Below are 25,000 nucleotides of genomic sequence, written 5' to 3'. Positions count from 1 at the left end.
TTAAATCGTACGTAACATTTAAGTATTTTTCTAATATACGGATAACATGATTGTAAAACAATTTGAAGTATATTCTCTAAGACACATTTGTATAAACATATAACATTTGTTCTATTTGAAGAATAATCTATTGAATGGGTTCAAGAGCCCATGTGCGAAACTAATGTATTTGTGCCAAAAACACATATTTCTAGACTCATGTTATCATTTCTTATTGATTCTTTCACAAAAAGAATCAAATTATCATATATTCGTCCAAAAGACATAGATCTCTAGACCAACCACCTTACAAACTTAATTACATAATTTTCTTTATGGAGAGTACGAGGATGTCCAAGAATAGGAAATTACTTGACCGTGAGTGGGAATTAAGTCTAATTAAAATCAAGGGCTAATGGAAAAAAAATCCCATCAAATTTCGTCAATCTCGCAACTTTAAAAAATAACCGATTATATTATAACTTTAAAATTTTCTCAATATACCATAGCAAAAAAAATTTAACATCCTATGTGTCTACGTTTTTGGATAGATATTCTTGTCTTTGGGCAATTTTTATATCAGAGTGTCTAAATATAGAATTAAAAGACAAGAAACATTGCTATAAGACATACTATAAGTTGAAAAATGAAGACACATAGGACAGCTGGATTTTTATCTCTATTTCTCTCACACTTTATCCAATTTACATTAAAGTTAAAATCCACGCGGCCCACTACCACAATTATTAATAGTGGACAAAGAGAATATTATTAAGAGAATATAAGCAATAATTAAAACTTCATAGTTATAATTCAAATTACAAGGTTATTATGATAATATTTCATTTTGAAAAGTTCGGTATATTCCAAAAATATTTTCAATAATATTGCTAGATCGGAATGGGCAGCCGACTGGCTTCTTGTTGCCGGTAATCAATGTAGGATTTGGAGCTTTCATTGAGGATTTAATTAATTGAAAAATACATAGTATTTTATTTTGAAATGTTTTAATATTGTAGTTGTAGGAAAAGGTCGGTGCTTGTGAAACTAAAATATTGGTGAATCCTTCCAAAATATGGCCGGCTGAAGCATATTTATTTGGTGAGATAATAATTAAAAAGAGATGAACCATGTGCCAAATTAATTAATTTATTGGTTAAACGGCTATAACTATGTAGCCTCGATCTAAACTTCATCTATAAATAGAGTGGATGCATTTCCACAAAGAACCACACAAACAAGTTTGATTCAAATATTAAAGCTTTAGCATTATTTCTACTTTTCAATTGCGGTAATGTTCTCTCCTTATCAATTTTTTTGGCAAGTCTTAGTTATTGAGTATCTCTTAATTCATCAAAGTTTGTTGGGCATTTCTCTCCTTATCAATTTTTTTGGCAAGTCTTAGTTATTGAGCATCTCTTATTTCATCAAAGTTTGTTGGACATGTCTTCTTACCTAGCTATCTCGTTACTGTATTTTGTTTTATACACTCTGTAAATAGAATAATTTATGATAGTACTAGCTATATTATGGTACTTGCTCAGCATGATCATATGTTATCTATGTTGATTAGCATAATAATCTAAATAGGTAATAATACTATATTATGGTACTATTTCATGTTTGAGGTAATTGACTTACATGCTTACAAATAGCACAACAAAAAAAACTCACCGATTAGTACGGACAATTAGTGACCGATATTTCCGTCACTAACCAGTGAAATTCCTTCACTTAACAGATTAGTGACAGATCAAGTTTCCAGAGATCTGTCATTAATAAACTTGTCAATAAAATTAGTGACGAATTTTCCATCACAGTAACTTTAATGACTGAAACTATATGCGACTGCTTCGCATTAGTGATGAAAAAAATCTGTCACTATTAGTGACGGACACTTTTCAGTCACTAATTCCATCACTAGTTGTTGAGCTATTAGATGCTGTCACTATTTTTCGCTTTTTTTGTAGTATATAGCTTGAAATTAGTTTGATCCTTTTCCTACGGATGGATTTTGTTCTCTCTTATAAAGATGTGTGTTATACTTTACAAATACATACACAATTATACTTGAAACTGATATTAATAGTCCAACTTTCTCGAAGTGAAGATGGATCCCACAAGGGTATTAGGTGGTTGTGATTTTTTGAGTCAACAAAAAGTAAAACTAATTAGTAGTATTAAATTTTGAAAATTATACTAGTATTTTATATTTAGAAAATGTATGGATCTAAGAAATTACTAGAATTTTTAAATAACACGATTTGTTGTAGATCTTCACGATTTATAGAGTATATGTATATATATATATATACACTGTACTATCGCCTTATTAAATCTCCGTTAAAACACGTGTGAGTAGTGATAAAATGCAAATTTAAATATTGTACAAAGTCCAAAATTTTCAACACAATGTCAACATGTAAAAAACTCACGATTTAGTGACGGAATTATTCGTCACTAATCAGCAAAATTTCTTCTCCTACCACGGTTATTGATCGATAAAGTACTGACAGATCCGTCAATAACAAGCTTGTCACTAAAAAGTTTTTAGTGACGAATTTGTCCGTCACCGAAGTTACTAACCCACTCAATGAAAGAAAAAGTAGGTGGCTTGGTGACGGACTTATCTGTTACTAATTTAGTAACTGACGAATTTCGGTCATTCATCCGTCATTAGTTCTTGAGCTGTTTTCTGCCGTCACTAATGAGCGTTTTTTTGTAGTGCACGTACTGTCTATTTATTACCAACAACACTATTGAGAATATATATAGATATTGTTTTGTTGATGAATTAAAGTATATGCGCAGGTTTGAGATCATGGCATCCAACTTTCCAAGGTACATCATTATGACCCTTCAAGATGAAGGTTACTATTTGTATCACTTGGCAGTGTACAAGGGTGAAGCAGACGGTATTGTATCTTGCGCTGAAGATAAAGATCTCAGCGCATACATCAAGATAGAAGTCGAGCCAGCCATCATCAGTAAGGACTACTTTCACCTACGCCATACCCGCACCAACAAATATTGGGGGCGGAACGACGAAGGCCTTCTCGTTGCTAATAACACGTTTCGCGACGAAGACACGAGAAGCCCAGGATGCACCTTGTTCGAGCCAACTGATCTAGATCAGGACGGCGGCTTCAACTTGAAGCACGTCCACACCGGACACCTCGTTCGAAGGGATGGTGCACGCTTCTCCATCAAAGATGATCCGTCCTCGGAGGGCAAGCTTCGGTATGTTGACTGGGAGACGATAGTGAAACTCCCGACCGACGGCCTTGTCGCCTTCCAAGGCGATAACGGGAAATATCTCCAAGCGTTCTCCAAGGATGGCCACCAGTACCTCCAGTTCTCCTCCAACGAACCCAACCATGTCGCATCGGCCTACAGTATCTCTCCTTTTCACAACGGAGACGTCACCGTACATGCCAAGGCTGATAGTTTGAAGTTTTGGAGTGCTAGTCCCAATTGGTTAGTGCTCATACAACAAACGTCGGAGAGCTATGTGTTTAAGCCGGTCAAGGTTGGTGACAACAGCATTGCCCTTTTTAACAACGGAGCTAAACGCTTCTGCAGCCGCGTCACTGCTGAAGGTCTCACCGACTGTTTCAACGCTAACGCTACCTCTATCCTCAGCACAGCAAGACTCGTGGTGCGAGAGCTCGTTCAGGAGAGACAGATATACGGTGTCGAATATAATATGGGGATAGGCTCGATATCTGACGAGCATCCTTACATTGCAGGCAAGTCTGTCGTTGTTAACAACTCACCTGAGGAAGCTATCATGGCAGTTGAAATCACGTATCAAGACGAGAAATCGTACACTTTCAGCCGCGGCTTATCTATCACTGCCGGGGTCAGCACCACCATTCAAACTGGTGTGCCCTTCATCGCAAATGGATCCATAGAGATCTCTCTAGAAATATCCGGGGCGCTTCAGTGGGACGAGACCACCACCACTACAACGTCCGTTACTGCTTCAACTTCGGTCATTGTACCCGCTTTCAGTGCTGTTGATGTAAGTTATGTTGGGACAAAGGGAACCTGCACTATCCCTTTCTCTTACACTCAGCAAGACAAGAGTTCATTCGACGGCACCATCACTCGTGTCCGAAAGGATGACGGTTCGTACTCTGGCGTCAGTTGCTACAACTTCAACTTCAAGGTCGAAGGAGATAGCACGCTCAAGCTCTCCAATTAAAGGCAATGCTTCACTTTGTCTGCTTCTTTCAACTTTGCACCAATAAATCTCCGGGCTACTTTTCTGACCCAGGCTTTGTTTCATCAACTTTTCATTGTTTTGCTTTGAATTTCTCAGTTTCTTGTACTATTTCCTTCTGATTTCAATCGAGGAATGCCGTGTCTTCAATAAACTATTTACCTTTGCTGCTGAATGAATATACATAAAGAAAGGTGTGATTTGTAGTGAGATATGGCAGTTTGAAATGAGGCCTTTTCACAAGCATCTGGTATGCAAGAGATTTCATCGAACAGATGGTGTGCATTCTATTGAACTACCAAATTGAAGCTTACAACTAATAATTACCCACAGTTTGACAGTAGCACCATTCTTCAATACAATCCCCATCCATTGCACTCCTTTCTTCTCCCTCTTTCAGACAATTTAGCAAACATTTTGTGTCCATATAGCTTTCAGCATTTTCCCAGCCAATTCCCCCAAAAAATCTCCGTTCCCTCTGCTGTGGAACAAAGAAGGCCTGCGTCAATCTCTGAAAATTCGGAGGTGAAACAACCTACAAGATTTTGAAGATTGAATTCAAACCTTTTTCCCAAACTATTCTAATCTCGACGCCCTTCTTTATAAGTTGGATTGAAGAGATTCGAACTCTCCTTAAAATTTCCTGAAAAAAAAAAAAAAAAAAATCGTGGGTCTGGGCTTTTTCTTTGTGGGCTTTTGACTAAGAAGCCCAATTCATCTTATGAATAACTTTTTACTACTATATTATTATACACTTTGTTCCATTAATCTAATTACTCACTCCGGTGTATAGTTTTAAATAAATATTATCAATTTAAATAATTGATAAATTTAAATAAAAAACTAAAAAATAGTTTGTATTTTTAAGGGATAACTCCGAATCTAAAATAATTTATTCCTTTTCAATGCCTATACACAAAAGTGGTCTAGCTATAAAGCCCAATATCTTTTAAGCAGTTCAATTTTATGGCCTTTTAACTATTAAGTGCAGTCGTATAAAAATTAACAGTCTATAAAATACATAAAAAAAATATCTTTCTATATGAAATTAAAAAATAATTAGAACTTGATTCACATCATAAATGTAACCAATTTAATAAATATATATATAATTATTATTAAAATACAAAATTGCAAAAATACTTTTGACTTTTTTTAGAAATTGCTCGATATTTAAAATTTGTCATCATGCCTGTCCACACCGATCAACTTGATATTTGAAAATTTATTCTTCGGTTTTATGAATTGGCACATGAAAAATCAACAATGTCACCCTATCAAAGAAATTGTCAAACTACACGCTTTAATTCAAAGATAATAATTTGGGTTTAAAACGACAAAAGATTGCCCCACATACAGCTATGCAGTGAACTGTCATCTTGACTTTATAATACGCTATAATAACAAAAATAACATTGCTAAGTGCTATTGTTGAAATTTTGAAAATTGATTGGAGCCTTGGTTTCTCTAATGCAAATCATGGATGACATCGAGCACCATCATTCCCCGCCAATCTCTCTCCACAAACACCAAATTCAATCTCTCACTCAAAATGTTATTTTCCTACAGGAATTTCTCCAAGGTTACAAGTCCCCGGTTTCTAATCAGGACGAAGCAGATCCATTGGAGATGCGTATTGCAGATGCAGCATATGCGGCTGAAGATGTTATCGAATCCCATATCGTGGATAAGATTCAGGTGAGTAGATCAAATAGTTACAGTAATATTGATTGATAGTGAGATCCACATTAGTGTAATGTGGTAGAAAAAGTTTCCAAAAATGGAAATTTACTAATTTTGTTGGATGCATCATATGACAAAATGGAACTATTTTGATTTCCAAACGACTAGCTACGCTGATTTTTTTTAATTTAATAGAGTTGGAAAGCAAACCCAATACAACCCGACCCGACCTAACCCAATCGAGCCCACTTTAGATTTAACCCTATGATGGATCTTCTTGGGCATGGGCTGGCCCGGCCCAACCAATTTGATAACTCTACTCTGCACAAACATATTATTAAGGGTATTTTAGTCCATGCAAAATTTAGCTGAGTTATCAAACAAACCAATAGAGGCATGAGTAATATAAAATCATGATACATTTTGGGGTCATTATCCTATTTAACAAAAAACAAAGACAACATACCAAACGAGTCCTAAAAGTTACTATCATTGAACAGGTTTCATACACTAGTTGACAAGAGAGAAAACAAAATGCTGCTTCAATATTAGCCAGATGTGATATAATCAGTTTCAAAATGCCAAACATATGCACACAAAAGAAATGGAGAATACAATGTTTACACAAGTAATAAATTCTACCAACTTGGTATGCTACTGTTTTTTAATTTATTCAGAAATTTCTAGGAACCATACCAACTAATATGATAATCAGAAATCATAGTTTAAATTGGGAAATGATAAATCAGCATCAGTCACATATGCTACAATTCATCATTTCAACTTCCATAAGTCTTCAACTCAATTATAGTTGGGTCATGGCGGCCTATGCAGCCTTGGTTTCTCTAATGCATATCATAGACGACATCGAACACCATCCTTCCCCGCCGATCTCTCTCAACAAACACCAAATTCAGTCTCTAACTGAAAATGTTATCTTCTTGCAGGAATTTCTCCAAGGTTACAAGTCCCCGGTTTCTTATCGCGACGAAGCAGATCCATTGGAGATGCGTATTGCTGATGCAGCATATGCGGCTGAAGATGTTATCGAATCTCATATCATGGACAAGGTTCGGCTGAGTAGACCCAAATCAACCAAAATCAGACGTTTCTTCAATTGCTTTCGAGGTCCTAAGGATAATGGTAACCCAATCAAGTTGTATCAAGATTTACAAAATGTGATAGAAGAAATGGACCGGCTCAAGACAGTGGCTGTGGAGACCAACACGGTGAAAGTGATGGTGCTCCGTGATCAACGAAATAGATTCGTCTCTTCATCCACTAGGAAGAAGAGTAGTGGGGGCATGATGGTGTTCTCTGATGAGGTCTTACTTGGGATCATGGAAAAGCTTGTTGCAGACGAACCTAGTCGCCAAGTCATCCCGATCACAGGAATGGGTGGGATAGGTAAGACCGCTCTTGCTCAAACTGTTTATACTAAACAAGTTATTAAGGAGCGTTTTGATATTTGTGCTTGGGCTACTATTTCTCAACAATACAACACCAGAGATATTCTAGGTGAACTTGTTTCTCAAACCAGTAAAAAAGACGAAAACCAACTAAGTGAAAGGAGTGAAGAAGATTTAGGATTAGAGCTCTACCAATATTTGTCTGGTAGAAGGTTTCTAATTGTAATGGATGATATATGGGATATTGAGTCTTGGAATGAGATACAACATTTCTTTCCTGACAATGGGAATAGCAGTCGGATAATGGTGACGACTAGGCTATCAAAATTGAGTTCTCAATTAAACAATCATTATAGCCATCCAATGAAATTTCTTGATGAGGTTAGTAGTTGGGTCCTATTCTCCAAAATCGTTTTTGGAGATGAACATTTTCCTCTTGAATTGGAGGAAATTGGAAAAGAAATTGTAAGCCGATGTAGAGGACTTCCTCTATCAATTGTTGTAGTTGGAGGTATTTTGAAAAATATTGAACACACACAAGAATGTTGGGAGTCAATAAGGAACAACCTAACATCATTGGTTAACTTGGACAATGATAAGCATTGCTTGAGATTGCTGAAAATGAGCTACAATCATTTGCCAATCTACTTAAAGCCTTGTTTCTTATACATGGGCGTGTTTGAGGAAGATGATGCAATCTTAGTCTCAACAATCATTAAGCTATGGGTTTCTGAAGGATTTCTTAAACCCGTAGATGGCGAAATTTTGGAAATAATTGGGAAAGAGTTCTTAAAGGGCTTAGTAGATAGAAATCTCGTTCTAGTTGATCAGTTGGGGAGCACCGGAAATATAAAACGAGTCAAGGTTCATGATTTGGTTAGAGACCTATGCGTGAAGCAGGCTAATGAAGAAGGATTTTATCATGTTATTGGAGAATCTAGTCCTCGGGGCATGAATAGCCAACGCCGCATTGTTATACGCAGGAAAACTTCAGAGGAGAAAGTCTTTGATGACTTGCAATCTATGCCACATGCTCGTTCCATTATCTGCGAGCATGGGAAAGTTCCACAATGCCAAAATTTTGGATTGCTGAGGACAATACACGCATACAAATTTCGTAATTTTAAAGAGGAACACTACATAAGTTCGCTTGTGTCTGGGTATGTTAACTTGCGGCACCTTGTTGCTAAAGTTGACAGCATGTCCCCAATTTTTTCTTCCTTCAACCATCTTTGGAATTTGAAGACATTGATCATATTGTGTTCGAATGAGTCTATTGTGCCTACTGAGATTTGGAAAATGCCGCAAATTAGGCACATTGTCGGGATCAGGAAAAAATTGATACTCGTAGATCCTTCGAGTGATGCTGCTGTCATGGAGAATCTAGCGGTACTTAGTGGAACGCTTAATTTCAAGTTCACTGATGACGTGATTATGAGAATTCCTAATATCAAGAAATTAGTGATACATTATTCAGGAAGCAAGGAAATGAGCCATGATGATTATTATTGTTTAGGCAATATTCAATGTATGTCTAAATTAGTATCTCTACTTATCTCCAGTGAGTCTCATTTTAATGGGAATGCCTCTTTGGACAAGCTCACTTATCCACAAACACTCAAGAGCTTAACTCTTGAGAGCAAAAGTGACTTTGAATGGGAAATGATATTGGGAAAGATAGGTTCGTTGCCCCTTCTTGAGAAGTTCACGTTGTGGCGTGGATGCTTTGGAACAGGCAAGTGGGAAGTCTTAGAAAACCAATTCCCGTGCCTCAAGTACTTGAGATTGGTTTCGTGTAATAACCTGAGACAATGGACCGCAGAAACAAGCTCAATCTTTCCATGCCTTGAGAAGATTCGCCTTGAAAATTTAAAAGTGTTGGGGAATATCCCATCTGAAATTGGAGACATGCCGTTGCTTCAAAACATATGGATACGACATTGCAGCGAAGCAGCGATGATATGTGCGAAGGAGATTGTAGAGGAACAAATGTATCTACAAGGGGAGAATCTTCCCTTTGGAATTCAGGTTATGGTTCCACTTCATAAAAAGGAAGCAATGCAAAGTATGGTTGGTCCCAACTTTGAAGTTGTATATACCGGATAGAGGAGCGGACTCAGAAAAGAATAGTGTGACTATGTTTTCTAAATTGTAATTTGATTTATTTTCTTCTCCATTCTCCAGATGAGCATTTTCTACATATTATGTTGCAACTGTTTGGTTATTTTGTTACAATAACCAGTCATTGATTTCCTTGTATCTGGGCATGCAGCCCAATCTGCATCAGAAAAGATGCTCAAACTCACTTTGTTGCTGCTTGAATAAAATAGACCATGTCCAGGTGAACTTTTCAAGTATCTGAGAATCTTTTCAGCTGCTTCCCAATGTTCATCACTCGGATTTGATACATATTGACTCAGCTTATGAACTGCAAAGGTCACATCTGGTCTAGTGATGCACAGATACAATAATCTTCCAATAAGCCTTCTATACTTCGATGCATCTTTCAAAGGTGTGCCTGAGTCCAATCTCAACTTTTTTAGAGGGTCCATAGGAACAGCAGAAGGTTTGCATCCAAGCATTCCTGTGTCTCTCAACAAATCCATTGTATACTTTCTTTGAGAAACTAATATTCCTTTCTTGTTTCTTGCAATCTCAAGTCCAAGAAAGTATTTAGGAGCTCCAAGATCCTTGAACTTGAAGTGTTGTGACAAGAAAAGCTTGAAATCCTCAGTCATTTCTGGATGAGTAGTAGCAACTAGAATGTCATCAACATACACTACTATCCCAAAGAAGCCATTGCTGTCATTCTTAAAGAAAAATGAATGGTCAGAGGCAGACTGTTGCAGCCCAAAACCCTTTAGCACTTCAGAAAGTTTCAAATACCATTGCCTTGATGCCTGTTTTAAACCATAGAGAGACTTCTTTAATTTACACACAAGAGTTGATTCTGAATTTGCCCCTTCAACAGACTGCCAATCAACATCATATCCAGGAGGCAAAGTCATATAAATATCCTCCTCTAAGTCACCATAGAGAAAGGCATTATTTATGTCAAGATGAGATAAAGACCAACCCTTGATAGCAGCCAAAGCAAGAAGCATCTTCACTGTAGTAAGTTTGGCCACTGGAGAAAAGGTGTCTAAGAAGTCCACTCCTTCAAGTTGAGTGAATCCCTTAGCAACTAGCCTTGCTTTGTATCTCTCTACTGTAGCATCAGGATTATACTTAACTTTGTAAACTCATTTGCAGTCAATGGGAACTTTACCAGGAGGTAGAACCGTGACAAACCAAGTATCTGTTCTTGAGAAAGCTGCCAGTTCATCTTGCATTGCTTGCTGCCACTTTTTGTGTTGGGAGGCTTGGTTGTATGTGGCAGGTTCATATATGGCAGACATGAGTACTACGTATTTTAAGTACTCAGGAGAGAGTTTAGCTAGGCTGAAATAAGAAGAAATGGGATATGGAGTAGATGATGCAACTGAGTTGCAGATGAAATCAGTGAGGTGAGATGGTGGTTTTATAATTCTGCCATGACTAGAAACATTTGGGTTATTTGGAGGGGAGGTGATGGAATCTGTATGTGAGGTAGGGGAAATGTGTTCAGAAATTTGTGGAGTTTGAGGAGAAGTGGGAAAAGATGAAGGAGATAGGTGTGAGAATGGAAAAACATCCTCATGAAAGGTGACATTTCGTGTGACTATTTCTTGCATGGATTCCAAATCAATGAGTTTATACCCCTTGTAATCAGAAGGATATCCCAGCAAGGCACACTTAATGGCTCTAGGTGAAAATTTATCCCTTCCCCGTTCTAAGGTTGAGGCATAACAGAGGCACCCAATGACTTTTAATTGGGAATAAGATGGTGGTTTTTGGAAGAGAATTTGAAATGGTGTCATATTGTCTGGTAAAACAGAGGAGGGAACTCTATTTATTAGATATGAAGCTGTGAGAATGCAATCCCCCCAGAAATGGATAGGAAGAAAAGACTGAAATAGAAGGCTGCGGGCAACATTTAAGAGGTGTTGGTGTTTTCTTTCTACCCGGGCATTTTGCTGAGGAGTTTCAACACATGAATGTTGAATAACAGTTCCAAAGGATGAATATAAGGAGGGTATGTTTAGTTCTGGGGCATTATCACAACGAATGGCTTTGATCTTTTTAGAAAACTGAGTAAGGACAGTGTTGAAGAACTGTGGAAGTATGGCTCTAACATCAGATTTGTTATGCATCAAGAAGGTCCAGACAAATCTGGAGCAATCATCTACTATGGTGAGAAAGTATTTGTAACCCTGAGTAGTGGAGGGGTTAAAAGGTCCCCAAACATCACAGTGTATAAGGTCAAAGCAGCTAATGGCATTTGAGTCAGATTTTGAGAAAGGTAGATGTTTTTGTTTGGCAAGAGGGCAAATATCACATAATGAAGGAGCTTTATTGAGAAAATTAAGAACATCAGACATAGATTTTAGTTTTCCAAAGGACACATGTCCCAACCTTCTATGCCAAACATCTATGCTAGCAACAGAATTGGCATAAGAAACATCAAAATATGAAGTAAAAGATGAAGGAATGACAGAACCTTCAAATTTCTTGGAATGAGAAGAGATATCAAGAGTGTACAAATTTCCCAATCTGCTACCCCTCCCAATCACAATTTCCTGAGAAGCTCCCTGGATTTCAATGGAATCATGAGTAAAGATAACAGTACATGGCAGAGATGAGGTTAGGGAACTCACTGAAATGAGATTGAAGGAAAAAGTAGGCACATATAGGACCGAGTAAAGAGTGATTGAGGGAGTTAGGCGTACAGTTCCAATATGTGTTACAGGAGCTGTAGCACCATTAGGTAAGTTTACAGATGCATTTTGAATTGGTGAAGAGGAATTAAAAATGGACAAGTCACAGCAAACATGATGTGTGGCTCCAGTGTCTAAGAGCCAAGCAGAGTGAGATTTAGAGATGGAATTGATAGAGGATTTGGTGAAAAAAGTAGTACCTGTGAAAGGGACATTGTGAGGGGATGAAGGCATATTTGGTGCAGCAGAAGTGGGAGTAGGTGGAACAAAAGTGGCAGCAACAGCAAGTTGAGACTGAAGCATATTTATGAGCTGCTGACACTGCTCCTGAGAAGGCATTCTCATTGGTGGAGAGAAAGCAGATTTATCACATGAATCTTCAATGCAATCCTCCACAAAATTAACAGATTTAGTCTCCTTAGCACCAACACCAAATTTGTTCTTCCCCTTACCATATCCTGGAGGAAAACCATGGAGAGTAAAGCATTTGTCAACCGTGTGATTACTCTTACCACAGTGTGAACAAAGTCTCCCCTTATTGTAAGATTGAGATGTTGCAGCATTAGCTGAATAAGGTTGCTCACTCATAGAGGGAGATATAACTGGAGAATAACCATCAATAGTTCGTTGCCTTTCCTCCTGCAAAACAAGTGAGAAAACTTTTGATAGAGGAGGAAACGGAACCATAGAGAGAATGTTGGATCGGATCTGAGAGAAGACAGGATTTAGTCCGATCAAAAACTGCATTGTGCACTCTTGCTCTTGATACTCATGCCACTTCGAGGCACTATTGCATCTACAATTCGCACAAATGCACCAAGCAATCGGTTGAGAGTGCTTGAATTCATCCCAAACGATTCGAAGATTTGTGAAGTAGGCATTGACATCGTCATTTCCTTGATTCAGAGACATGATGCGTTGCTTCAATTGATAAGCTCGAGCAGAATCGAGCTGAGAGAATCGGATGCGTAAATCCGACCAGATCTCATGAGCATCTTCAAGGTACATTATGCTGGAGCAGATCTGAGGAGATATAGAATTGCGAAGCCACGATACAACCATACTGTTGCAGCGCAACCACGCCGGAAATAGCAGATCATCATCGTGTGGCCGATGAAGGACGCCATTGACAAAAGCGATCTTGTTCTTCGCCAAAAGTGCAGTGTTGACTGATCTGCTCCAATTAATGTAATTGGAGCCAGTGAGGACATGAGGAACCAGCTGCAAGCTCGGATTGTCGCTAGGATGAAGATAGTATGGACTGGAAATATCTTCCATCGGAGGAATTTGAACGGCATTTGTATTGCCACCACGCGGCATGACGAAAAGAAGAAGAAGAAGAAGAAGAAAAAAAGCGGAAGTAGAATCAAATCACAACTGATACCATGTAGAAAATATCAAAATATCTATGCTGACTAGACGTCTACTCATCAGCTGACTAGATGCTGACGCAGCATACATGAGAAGGAAGGCCATGCTGTCGACATCGATGCCTCATCATCTTTCACATCCCTTCTGCTGCGCGATGATCCTCTTATTTGTTAAAGAAGCCTCCAACCTGCATCAATCTCTCGAAGGTGAAACAAACTCCGAGATTTTCTCAGTTTTGAAACTTTTTTCCCAAAAATTTCTATGTTGATGCCTCCTTTGTTGGGGAAGAATGTCGCTGATTGAAGAGATATGAATTATCCTTTGTATTTTCTGAGAAATGGGATCGGAGCTGCAAATCTAAGCTTGAATTTCTGTAAAATCACGGTTTGCTGAAGAAAGGCTTCACGATTTACAGTCGATTAAATTGGAGACTTCTCGATTTGCTGGGCTTACGCTTACGGGTTACAAACATGTTTGTAGGTTTGGGCTTTATAACTAAAAAGCCCAATAATATGTAATCAATTTAAGTTACTCCCTTCGTCCCCGATTAAGAGTCACACTTTTCCATTTCGTTCTGTCCTCAATTAAGAGTTACACTTCATTTTTACCATAAATAGTAAGTAGGTCCTACATTCTACTAACTCAATTCACTCACATTTTATTATAAAATCAATATACAAAAATTAATCCAACATTCCACTAACTTTTTCAACCAACTTTTTAAAAATTTCATAAAACTCATGTCTGGTTAAAATGTGACTCTTAATCGGGAACGGAGGGAGTATAAAGAAGTAAGTGACAAAAACAATGTGTTTACTTGAGTTATATAGTGACATAAACAATGTATTCTAAATTTAAGGAAAAAAGTTCTGAAATTGTGATGGATTTTGGTTATTCAATTGCTTGTTTTAGTTTTGTTTAGTAATTAGTAATTAGTATTTAGTAATTAGTAATTAGTTTTGATTCATAATTGGGTAAAATATGTGGATTTCGGGGTGCATTTAACTTCAGCATAAATATATTATTCCACATAGAAATTATGAACTAAATTATTTCCTAATAAACTGAATTAGAAATAATTCATAGATCTCATCTGATAAAACTATCATTTTTATCAAAGGAATCCGATTCTCTTATTTTCATTGGACTAGACGCAGATCTCTAGGCATATAGTAATCCAATTTATGTATAGTTTCACGTGTTATATCACGGGCTGATTATGATATTAGTATTCTCCTTATTCCATGCAAATATTCTGCTAGTTTCATTTATTTATAGAGAGAGGAAGATAGAGGCTATGCTTCAAATTAATTTATTTTTTATCCTGAAATTACTGTACATAAAAAAATAAAATTTGACCAAATTTATGATTTAATATTTTATTTACAAATCTTATGTGACCTCGTAGAATTTCACCTCATTTCATGATTTAAATGAATAATATCTCTTATTGTAATATTTAAAAAATAATTTTCTAATACATTAAATATGTTATTGGAAATTATAGAGAAAACGAGCAAATTGAGCTTTGATTTTTATGGACTATGAAATTAAAATTTCTCATAGTAATATTTTTTGATATATTAAAATTAAATTAAATATATAAATAAAATTAACAATCAAATATGAATGTGAGTCAAAATAGGTATATAACATACTATCATTTCTTTATACTACATGACGCATGATTGTACAAACAATTTGATATTCTCATAGTAGTACGATACTATTTATTTGTGCCAAAAACACTTATCTCTAGATTCATATTGTAATATTTAATTTCTCATCGATTCTTTCAAAAAGAAGTATCAAATTATAATATTTCTCAATTGTAGAAGAGCTCAGGTGCGTATAGTACTCCCTCCGTCCCCCATTAGGAGTCACTTTTTTCCATTTCGGTCCGTCCCCAATTAAGAGTCACACTTCATTTTTACCATAAATGGTAGTAGGTCCCACATTCCACTAACTCACTTCACTCACATTTTATTATAAAACCAATATAAAAAAGTGGGTCCCACATTCCACTAACTTTTTCAACCAACTTTTCTTTACATTTCTTAAAACCCGTGCCCGGTCAAACCATGACTCCTAATGGGGGACGGAGGGAGTATTATTTTATTTGTGCCAGAGACACAGATCTCTATAGACCAACCACCTTTGCTGTATGGAGAGTACGAGGATGTCCAAGAACACGAAATTATTTGTCCGTGAACACGAAATCTAATTAAAATCAGTGGTAAATTGTCAGAAAAACCCATCAAATTTGGTCAATCCTTGCAACTTTGAAAATAACCGATTCGATCATAACTTTGATTTTTCTCAATTGTTTCAATGCCAAAATATTTGACTATCTTATGTATCTGTATATAGTCTTGTCTTTGGAAATTTTTTCTACTAGAATGTCCAAAGATATAGACTTAATAGACATGAAAAATTGCTAAAGATGCATAGGATGCTAGATTTTGATGCGATGGTACAATTGAAAAAACTGTCAATATTATGATATACTCCCTCCGTCCCGAATAATTCCGGTCACTTTAACCGGGCACGGGTTTTAAGAATTGTAATGAAAAGTGGGTTGAAAAAGTTAGTGGAATGTGGGTCCTACCTTTATATATTAGTTTTATAATAAAATGTGAGTAGGAATGAGTTAGTGGAATATGGGGTCCACTACCAAAAATGGTAAAAGTGAAGTGGACAAATTATGTGGGACGGACCGAAATGGAAAATTGGGACGAATTATCTGGGACGGAGGGAGTAATCGACTATTTTGACCATAAATTGACCAAACTTGATGATTTTTTGGCAATTTGTCCTAAAATCAAAACCTACTAATTAGCTGGTTTATTTGATTCATATATTTAAAAACATTTATATCATATTCCACCCTCGATAAATTGATGGAACTAACACATGACAATATAATAGTACCTCTTAAAATGACATAGTATTTCATAGTATTACAAAAGGATACGAAAAAAATAAAAAATAAAATCTTATACAAAGTGGATACAAAATGTCATTCTGCAATGGAATTAAATTTACACTGAATGACATCCTTGGCAACACATGCTCCAAGTTCCCTCAACACTTTTTCTTATCTCTATTTCTCTCACACTTTACCTAATTTGCATTAATTAATAGTGGCAAAGAGAGTATTATTACATTTCATGAATCCATAATCACACATGCAAACGCAAGGTTTTTTTTTTCTCTCGATTTTATCAACAGAATATAACCGACATTTAAAACTTCAAAGTTATAATCAAATAACAAGGTTTTTATGATAACATTTTTTTTTAAAAGTTTGGTATCGATGCTTGTTTGTTCCAAAAATAATTTAAATAATATTGCTAGATCAATGTAGGATTTGGAGCTTTCATTGAGGATTTAATTAAATTAAAAAAAATACATTGAGTATTTCATTTTGAAATGTTTTGATATTGTAGTTGTGGGAAAAGGTCGATGCTTGTGAAACTAAAATATTGGTGAATCGTTCCAAAATATGGCCGGCTGAAGCATATATGTTTGGTGAGATAATAATTAAGAAGAGATGAACCATGTGCCAAATTAATTAATTTATTTGGTTAAACGACTATAAAAATGGAACCTAGATCTCAACTTCATCCATAAATAGAGTGGATTTCTTTCCCACAAAGAACCACACAACCAAGTTTGACTCATATTGAAGCTTTAGCATTTCTACTTTTCAATTCCGGTATAGTAATCTTCTTTCCTCGTCTTTATGTTGTGCAAGTCCAAATTATTATTTGATACATATAATTTCTCACTCCCTCCGTCCATGAAATGTTATCCAATTTTTCTAACTCAGTCCGTCCGTGAAATGTTGTCCAATTTGCTTTGTTTTTCCTTTCCTTTTTTGGTAAATAGACGTCACTTTCCACTAACTCATTACACTCACATTCTATAATAAAACTAACATATAAATATGGAGCCTACATTCCACTAACTTTTTCCTCTCACTTTTCTTCACATTTCTTAAAACTCGTGTCGAATCAAATATGGATAATATTTTGCGGACGGAGGGAGTATTTATTCAAAGTTTAGCATGTAGTATTAGAAAAATATTCAAATATGGGTGTGTTTTATCTATCGTGACACATACAAAAGTGGTGTTTTACTTATTGTGAGTTTTATGTAGACATGTTTTTTGATGATATATCTACGAGCAGGTTTGAGAAAAGGCGATCGAGATCATGGCATCCAACTTACCAAGGTTCATCAGGCTAATGGTTGAAGGCGAAACGTATTACGCGACGTTTGCGATGTACAAGGGTGAAGCCGACGGTATTGTATCTTGTATTAGAGATGATGTGCTAAGTCCATACGCGAAGATAGAAGTTGAGCCAGCCCTGGTTGACGAAAAGTACGTTCACCTGCGCTATACTCGTACGAACAAATATTGGAGCCGGAACAACGACGGCCTTCTGGTTGCTGAAAACACCATGCCCGAGGAAGACACTACACGCTCATCCTGCACCTTGTTTGAGCCAACTACTCCTGATCAAGACGGGGTCTTCGAGTTGATCCACGTCCCCACACAATATATTGTTCGAGCTGATGGTGATCAGCCGCGCTTCTCCATCCGAGATCCTCCATCGTCGTCCACCAGATTCCGCTATGTGGACTGGGAGACATTACTTAAACTCCCAACTGAATGCGCTGTTGCCTTCAAAGGAGATAACGGCAAATATCTTCAATTACACTCAAAGGATGATGTCCAGTACCTCCAGTTCTCCTCCGACGATCCCAACAATGTGGCAGCTGCCCATTGGTTCGATCAGGTACCGCTAGGAGACGTCTACATATCGCCAGGCATGCAGTTTAATAGTCCCACTCTTTGGGCCAGCAGTCCTAATTGGATATGCATCGGAAAAGATTCAAACTACATTACTTTTAAGCCGGTCAAAGTTGGTGACAACAGCATTGCCCTTTTCAACACCGGCGTCCAGCGCTTCTGCGGCCGCACCACCGCCGAAGGTCTCACCGACTGCCTCAACGCTAATCTTTCCACTTTTCCCAACATAGCGAAATTCGTGGTGCAAGAGCTCGTTCTGGAAAGAAAGATCTACAATGTCAAATATGATATGGGAATAAGCTCAATATCCGACGAGCAGCCTTACATTGCAGGCCAATCCGTCGTTGTTAACGACTCATCCGAGGAGGCTGTTATGGCAGTTGAGATCACGTATCAAGACGAGAAATCTTACACTTTCAGCCAGAGCTTGGCTGTCACCGCAGGGGTCAGCGCCACCATCGAAGCAGGCATTCCCTTCATCGAGAGTGGCTCCATCACCGTCTCTCTGGAAATAACTGGAGCGTTTGAGTGGGACACCACCACCACCACTACAACGTCTGTTACGGCTTCGGCTTCGGTTAATGTGCCCCCTAAGAGTGCTCTTGTAGTTAAGTATGTTGGGACAAAGGGTACCTGCACTGTTCCCTTCTCTTACACTCAGCAAGACAAGAGTTCACTCGACGGCTCGATCACTCGTATCCGCAAGGATGACGGTTCCTACACTGGCGTCAGTTGTTACAACTTCAACTTCCAGGTCGAAAAGGCTCAATCGCTCACTCTCCCCAATTAATGTACTTTCTCTGCTTCTTTTACTTTCCCTTCCCTTCAAGGCTTTGTTTCGTCGGCTTTTGCTTGTTTTTTACCTTGTTGTGTGTTCAATTTCTGGATTTTCTTGTACGATTTCCTGTTGATTTCAATCAAAGAATGGGAAGGGTGTGCATGTACTCATATCCAATTAACAAGATCGTCACTTGGACAAGCTCACTTATCCACAAACCCTCAAGAGACAAGCTCTCAATTTTTGTAAAAGGATCTTTAAATTTCAAAAGCCACAAATAAGCCATTATGAATTATTGTCCTTTAAAGGTCATAGTTAAATGTAAACAATAGAATGAAATTATAGCATTAAAATCGAACATAAACACTAAACCATTCCAATTAAAACATTTTATGCAAGGATTAATGTAACCAAACCAGCTACTCCATCCGTCCCGGATAATTCGGGTCACTTTGACCGGGCACAGGTTTTAAGAATTGTAATGAAAAGTGGGTTGAAAAAGTTAGTGGATTGTGGGTCCTACCTTTATGTAAGGTCTATACTTCAACCAAGATTACAAGTAATAAAATCAAGAAACTGATCTAGCTATTACACTACTAGATCTACTGTCTTCTACTCCTTCTATTGCACCTGAAACACTTAACACACGGATTAAAAGCGTTCACCTCAACAATAGATAGTAAAAGAACTCAGGAACAACCAAAGAATAGAAACAAGATCAGGAACAATTTATAGGCTCAAGTTGCACCAGGTACAACTGCACAGGTCTATAAATCCGACCCTCAATTCCTTAGTCACCAATTGATTTTCCCCTCAATGGAGAAACCTTAGTAGATAACCAATCTACTCCACCGTATCCACAGAAACCCTAGATCCAGCAACCTCCTCGTTGCAGAGACAATCCAAGGCAAAGCCACGGCCAAAACACCAGTCACCCAAACCTCTGGAACCACAAGAAACCACTTCTCACACAGACAGATTTGTCTGACCAGAAACCAGAGGTTTCCCAACACTCAGCTTACTCACTCACCAGTGTATACACACACAGAGGAGAAAGAAGAGAGATCACACTCTCAAGCCTTAAGCACAGAGAGAGAACACCAGAAGGATAGGGAACAGAAAACCCTAGTTTTTCCACACTCACAAACGAGAGAGAAAAGGAGAGAGGCAGAAGCAAAAGTGAAGTCGGAAGAGAGAAGGAACCAGTATATAAAAGACACAGCCCCAACTCACCACCACATTCTGCCACGTGTAGGGCACCACTGGAGATTGGGCTCAAGCCCAACAAAGTATGGGCCGGTTACTGGTGGAGCAGATTGGGCCTATAAGGGCCATACTATTACACTTTATATATTAATTTTATAATAAAATGTGAGTAGGAATGAGTTAGTGGAATATGAGGTCCACTAGGGACAAATTATGTGGGATGGACCGAAATGGAAAACTAGGACGAATTATCCAGGATGGAGGGAGTATATATTATTGAAATAATAAAAATGAACACATCATTAGAAATACTACTTAACTGGAGTGTGACAGCAACACCTGTTATGACATAACAGAGCAATTGTGTAATCGAGGTAAACAGAAGCGTAAAGAAGACACAGATTTACGTGGTTCACCAACGTTGTGTAGGCTACGTCCACGGGCAGAAACGGAGAACAATATTGTTCAGTGTATTTTCAGATTACAGAGTTATGCGCCCTACTTCTATATAAATAGGCACACAGACGATGGGCTAGGCCCAATACAAAATTAAGACGTAAAACAGAAACATGTCATAGCGTCGGGCTACTTCTATATTATTCAGCGATACCCCCGTACGGCTAGCGGAAAACTATAACGGATTCAAGGCATACTAACAACACCATTCTTCAATAGAAGCTCCACACACTCCTTTCTTCGCCCTCTCTCAGACAATCTATCAAACAGTTGGCGTCCATAAAGCTTTTAGTATTTGTCAAGCCAATTCCCCCCAAATTTATCCGTTCCCCTGTGCTGCGTGATGATCCTCCTATTTATTAAAGAAGCCTCCAACCTGCATCAATCTCTCGAAGGTGAAACAAACTCCGAGATTTTCTCAGTTTTGAAACTTTTTTCCCGAAAATTTCTAAAATCATGATGCCTTCTTTGTTCGGGTAGAATGTCGCTGATTGAATGGATACAAATTCTCCTTTGTATTTTCTGAGAAATGGGATCGCAGCTGCAAATCTATGCTTGAATTTCTGTAAAATCACGGTTTGCTGAAGAAATTTGCTGCGCTTACGCTCACGGTTTCTTAAAAGACTTGGTCAATAGAAATCTCATCCTTGTTAATGAGTATGGTTCTACTGGAAATGTAAAACAAGTCAAAGTTCACGATTTGGTCAGACACCTATGTGTGCACCAGAGCAAGAAAGAAGGGTTTTATCATGTGACTGGTGAATATAGTCCTCGAGACATGAATAGGCAACGCCGCCGCATTGTTATACGCAGAAACAGTTCAAAGCAGAAAGTGCTTGATGATTTGCAATCTATGTCACATGCTCGTTCCATCATTTGCGAGCGTGGGGAAGTTCCAAAGTGTCGGAAATTTGGATTGTTGAGGACAATACACGAATACAAATTTCGCACATGCAGATACGAAAACTATGCGTATTCTCTTGTGCGTCGAAATGTTAACTTGCAGCACCTCGCTGTTGAAGTTGATAGCATATCCTCAACCTTTTCTTCTTTCTATCGTCTTTGGAATTTGCAGACATTGATCGTCTCTTGTCAGCGTAGGTCTATATCGCGTACTAACATTTGGAAAATGCCTCAACTGAGGCATATTGAGAATGTTGAAAGAAGATTGCTTATCCCAGATCCCCAATTTCAAGTGCGATGAAGAGGTGATTAAGAGAATTCCCAATTTAAAAAAATTGAAGATAAAGTACTCTGGGAGTACGGAAATGGGGTGTGATGATTATTGTCTGAGCAATATTAAATCGGGCCAACCAAATAAATGAATTTCAATCTAAAAAGAGAAAATTGATGAATTTCTTCATTTAAAAAAAAAAAAAAAAAAACTAATTTTAAATTTTGTGTGACTATAATATTTTTGGAATAAGAACGTCAAAAATCTAAACCTTATCTTCATTGTCCGTTGCGTTTTTATTGAGTTAAAGCTGGAAATCCAGATAATGGATTGATTTCCACCTTGCAACCATTCGAAGATAAGAAAACACAATAGAAAAATACTTCTCCAAATTGTTGTAGTAACTAAGCTGGTGATAATGGCGGATGCTGTGATTTCTGTTGTTGTGGAGAGAGTTGCAGCTATTATCGAAGATAACATTCGGTATGAAGTCAATTTGGTGAGAGGCGTTGAGAAGGAGCTTCAACATCTTTCAGACAAGTTAAGGACTATCAGAAATGTGTTGGATGATGCAGAAAAGAGAGGAGTGAAGGATCAAAGCGTCAAAAGCTGGTTGAAGAAGCTCGAAAACACAGCTTATGAGATGGACGACATTTTGGATGAATGGGACTACTATCTACTCAAACATAAGATGAAAGCTTCGGTTGAGCAAAAGGTATGCTGCTCCTTCATCCCATCTTCATCTTTATGTTTCAAGAAAGTTTCTGTTCGTCGTGATACTGGACAGAAAATAGAAAATGTGAAAGTCAGACTGGATCAGATTTTAAAGGAGAAGGATGATTTTGAATTTGTGACCTCTCTGCCTCCAACTGATCATCCCATGCCCAATTCTTGGCGAGTTCAATCCACATCTTTTATTGAATTTGAGAAAGTTCGTGGGTCAGACGTAGAGAGGAATAAGGGTAATATAGTGAAAAAATTACTTAGTGCTGATACCCAAACTCTATCTATAGTTGGGGTAGGGGGAATTGGAAAAACAACTCTCGCTCAACTTGTTTACAATGATGCTCAAGTGGAGAGTTATTTTGAATTAAGAATATGGATTTGTGTTTCTGATCCATTTGATTTGGCTGCAATTGCTAAAGGAATTATTGGGAGTGTGACAAAAGAGATTATTCCTTTAGGCATTAACCAATTGGAATTGGTACTAGAAAAACTCGGAGATTGTATTTCAGGAAAGAAGTTTCTTCTCGTTCTTGATGACGTTTGGACAGAGAAATACAATGAGTGGGAACCCTTGAAAATCAATCTTAGAAAAGGTGCAGTGGGTAGTAAAATTCTGGTGACAACAAGAAAAGTGACTACGGCTAAGATGATGGGTACCTTAGATAATGATATTTATCGCCCAAAACAGCTTAGTGATGAAGAATGTTGGTCATTATTGCGTTGGATATCCCTCTCAGGAAGGGATGGGGAGGAATTGGAAGAATTTGAGAGTGTTGGCAAGAAAATAGCTACTAAGTGTAGTGGCTTGCCTCTTGCTGCAAATGTTTTGGGAAGACTTTTGCAATTCAAATATAATTTGCAAGAGTGGGAAGATGTGGAGAAGAGTGAAATATGGCAATTGGAAAATGCGGAAGTAGATCTTTTTCCTCATTTAGTTCTAAGCTACAATGATTTGTCCCCACCTCTTAAGCGTTGCTTTTCATATTGTGCCGTCTATCCTAAAGATCACAAAATTCATGCGGATAGACTAATAGAAGAGTGGATGGCTTTAGGTTATTTGGGATCTGTTAGTGGAAACGGTGAAGTGGAACTCAAAGGGCGAAGGTACTTGAACAATTTAGCAATGCGTTCATTGTTTCAAGACATTGAGAAAAGTAAGTCGGGGGAGCAGATAGAATGGTGTAAAATGCATGATATAGTACATGATTTTGCTGTATTTCTTAGGAAGAATGATAACAAAGATGAGGTTGCTAAAATGAGAAAGGAAAGTTGTCAAGTTTGTGATCCTCTTTTAGTTTCTCAAGCTAAAGAGTATCGTAGCTTAGTTATGGACAAGGGAAGACATGTTGGTCTTTGTGATTGCATATCAAGTGTTAGGGTGTTCGGATTGGAAAGGGGTTTCCATGATCCTCTTCTGCAAGGAATGGAAAAGTTGATTCACGTCAGATGGTTGGAATTGAGTGGTAATGAGTTGAAGGATGAAGACCTCAAAAATATATGCAGGCTTTATTTCTTACAAACTCTATTGTTATCAAGATGCTCCTTAAGAAATATTCCTGGAGAAATTGGAGATTTGGTACACTTGAGAAACCTTGACTTAAGTTGGAATTTGTTCAGGGATTTGCCAGAGGGTATTTGTAGACTGGTTGAATTGCAAACCTTGAATCTCAAATACTGCACCGACCTCTACAATCTGCCAGAAGGGATCCATATGCCTGCGAACCTCCAACACATTTTTATTGATCGTGCTCGTGCAAGTCAAGGTCGGTTGGTTCAAGGAGTAGCTCAGTTAAGTGGTCTCCGCACTTTTGGTTATATAAGTTCTTTCGGGATTGAGAACTCGTTCAGAGTAGCAAGTGATGGTAACAAGTTTGAAGTGTTGAAAAACTTAAACCTTCTTACTGGAACTCTAAGATTGGAAATTTGGTGGGACACCATACCTGATATGGAAGAGTTGGCTAGGACCGCAGGAGAAGCAGAACTAAGGAAGAAGATACACATTCACTCACTGCGTATACTATTTCTCTCTGAAGTCGTCAATGGGAATATCATTCTGGTCAGGAGGAGAATTCCAGGCTCTCGCTGGAGTTAATAGAAGCTTTGCAGCCCCATCCGAAGCTGAGTAAACTCGAAATTGAGGGATACGCTGGCTATGCACTTCCGCGTTGGATGTCATCGCCCCTCAACTTCGTAAAACATATTCATCTGTTTAATCATCTTCACTTGTCGTCATTGACGCCTATGGGAAAACTACCTTTGTTGGAAGATCTCATATTGGTGGGCCTGAGTAAAATGGAGTTTTTGGGACGGGAGTTTTTGGGAATAGAAGCTTCATCAAGTAACCATGTTGTTGTCTTTCCTAAACTCAAGAAATTGGC

At 37.8% G+C, this 25,000-nt stretch overlaps 5 protein-coding genes across 5 annotated transcripts; 4 read left to right on the top strand and 1 right to left on the bottom strand.

Annotated features, from left to right (window-relative positions):
* The first annotated feature begins 1,221 nt into the window (after positions 1 to 1,221).
* On the top strand, positions 1,222 to 4,376 carry LOC125208611. The gene is made up of 2 exons (XM_048108263.1): positions 1,222 to 1,270; positions 2,791 to 4,376. The coding sequence occupies exon 2, from the start codon at positions 2,801 to 2,803 to the stop codon at positions 4,184 to 4,186; it is 1,386 nt and encodes a 461-aa protein (XP_047964220.1). The 5' UTR covers positions 1,222 to 1,270; positions 2,791 to 2,800; the 3' UTR covers positions 4,187 to 4,376.
* A 1,307-nt stretch (positions 4,377 to 5,683) lies between these two features.
* On the top strand, positions 5,684 to 9,470 carry LOC125206942 (putative late blight resistance protein homolog R1B-16). The gene is made up of 2 exons (XM_048106155.1): positions 5,684 to 5,902; positions 6,835 to 9,470. The coding sequence occupies exons 1-2, from the start codon at positions 5,684 to 5,686 to the stop codon at positions 9,400 to 9,402; spliced, it is 2,787 nt and encodes a 928-aa protein (XP_047962112.1). The 3' UTR covers positions 9,403 to 9,470.
* A 2,243-nt stretch (positions 9,471 to 11,713) lies between these two features.
* Positions 11,714 to 13,383, bottom strand: LOC125208612. Its single transcript, XM_048108264.1, has 2 exons — positions 12,293 to 13,383; positions 11,714 to 11,966 (listed from the first exon to the last, which is right to left on the bottom strand). Exons 1-2 carry the CDS (start codon positions 13,368 to 13,370, stop codon positions 11,932 to 11,934), a joined length of 1,113 nt encoding a protein of 370 aa, XP_047964221.1. The 5' UTR covers positions 13,371 to 13,383; the 3' UTR covers positions 11,714 to 11,931.
* A 4,297-nt stretch (positions 13,384 to 17,680) lies between these two features.
* On the top strand, positions 17,681 to 19,072 carry LOC125206941. Its single transcript, XM_048106154.1, has one exon. It carries the CDS (start codon positions 17,681 to 17,683, stop codon positions 19,070 to 19,072), a length of 1,392 nt encoding a protein of 463 aa, XP_047962111.1.
* Positions 19,073 to 22,276: 3,204 nt separating this feature from the next.
* On the top strand, positions 22,277 to 24,977 carry LOC125208609 (putative disease resistance protein RGA3). Its single transcript, XM_048108260.1, has one exon. The coding sequence runs from the start codon at positions 22,315 to 22,317 to the stop codon at positions 24,712 to 24,714; it is 2,400 nt and encodes a 799-aa protein (XP_047964217.1). The 5' UTR covers positions 22,277 to 22,314; the 3' UTR covers positions 24,715 to 24,977.
* The last annotated feature ends 23 nt before the right edge of the window (positions 24,978 to 25,000 follow it).

This window comes from Salvia hispanica, chromosome 2 (assembly GCF_023119035.1).
Source record: "Salvia hispanica cultivar TCC Black 2014 chromosome 2, UniMelb_Shisp_WGS_1.0, whole genome shotgun sequence".
In the NCBI taxonomy this organism is placed as follows: domain Eukaryota; kingdom Viridiplantae; phylum Streptophyta; class Magnoliopsida; order Lamiales; family Lamiaceae; genus Salvia; species Salvia hispanica.
This window is presented reverse-complemented; position numbering and strand designations above follow the sequence as displayed.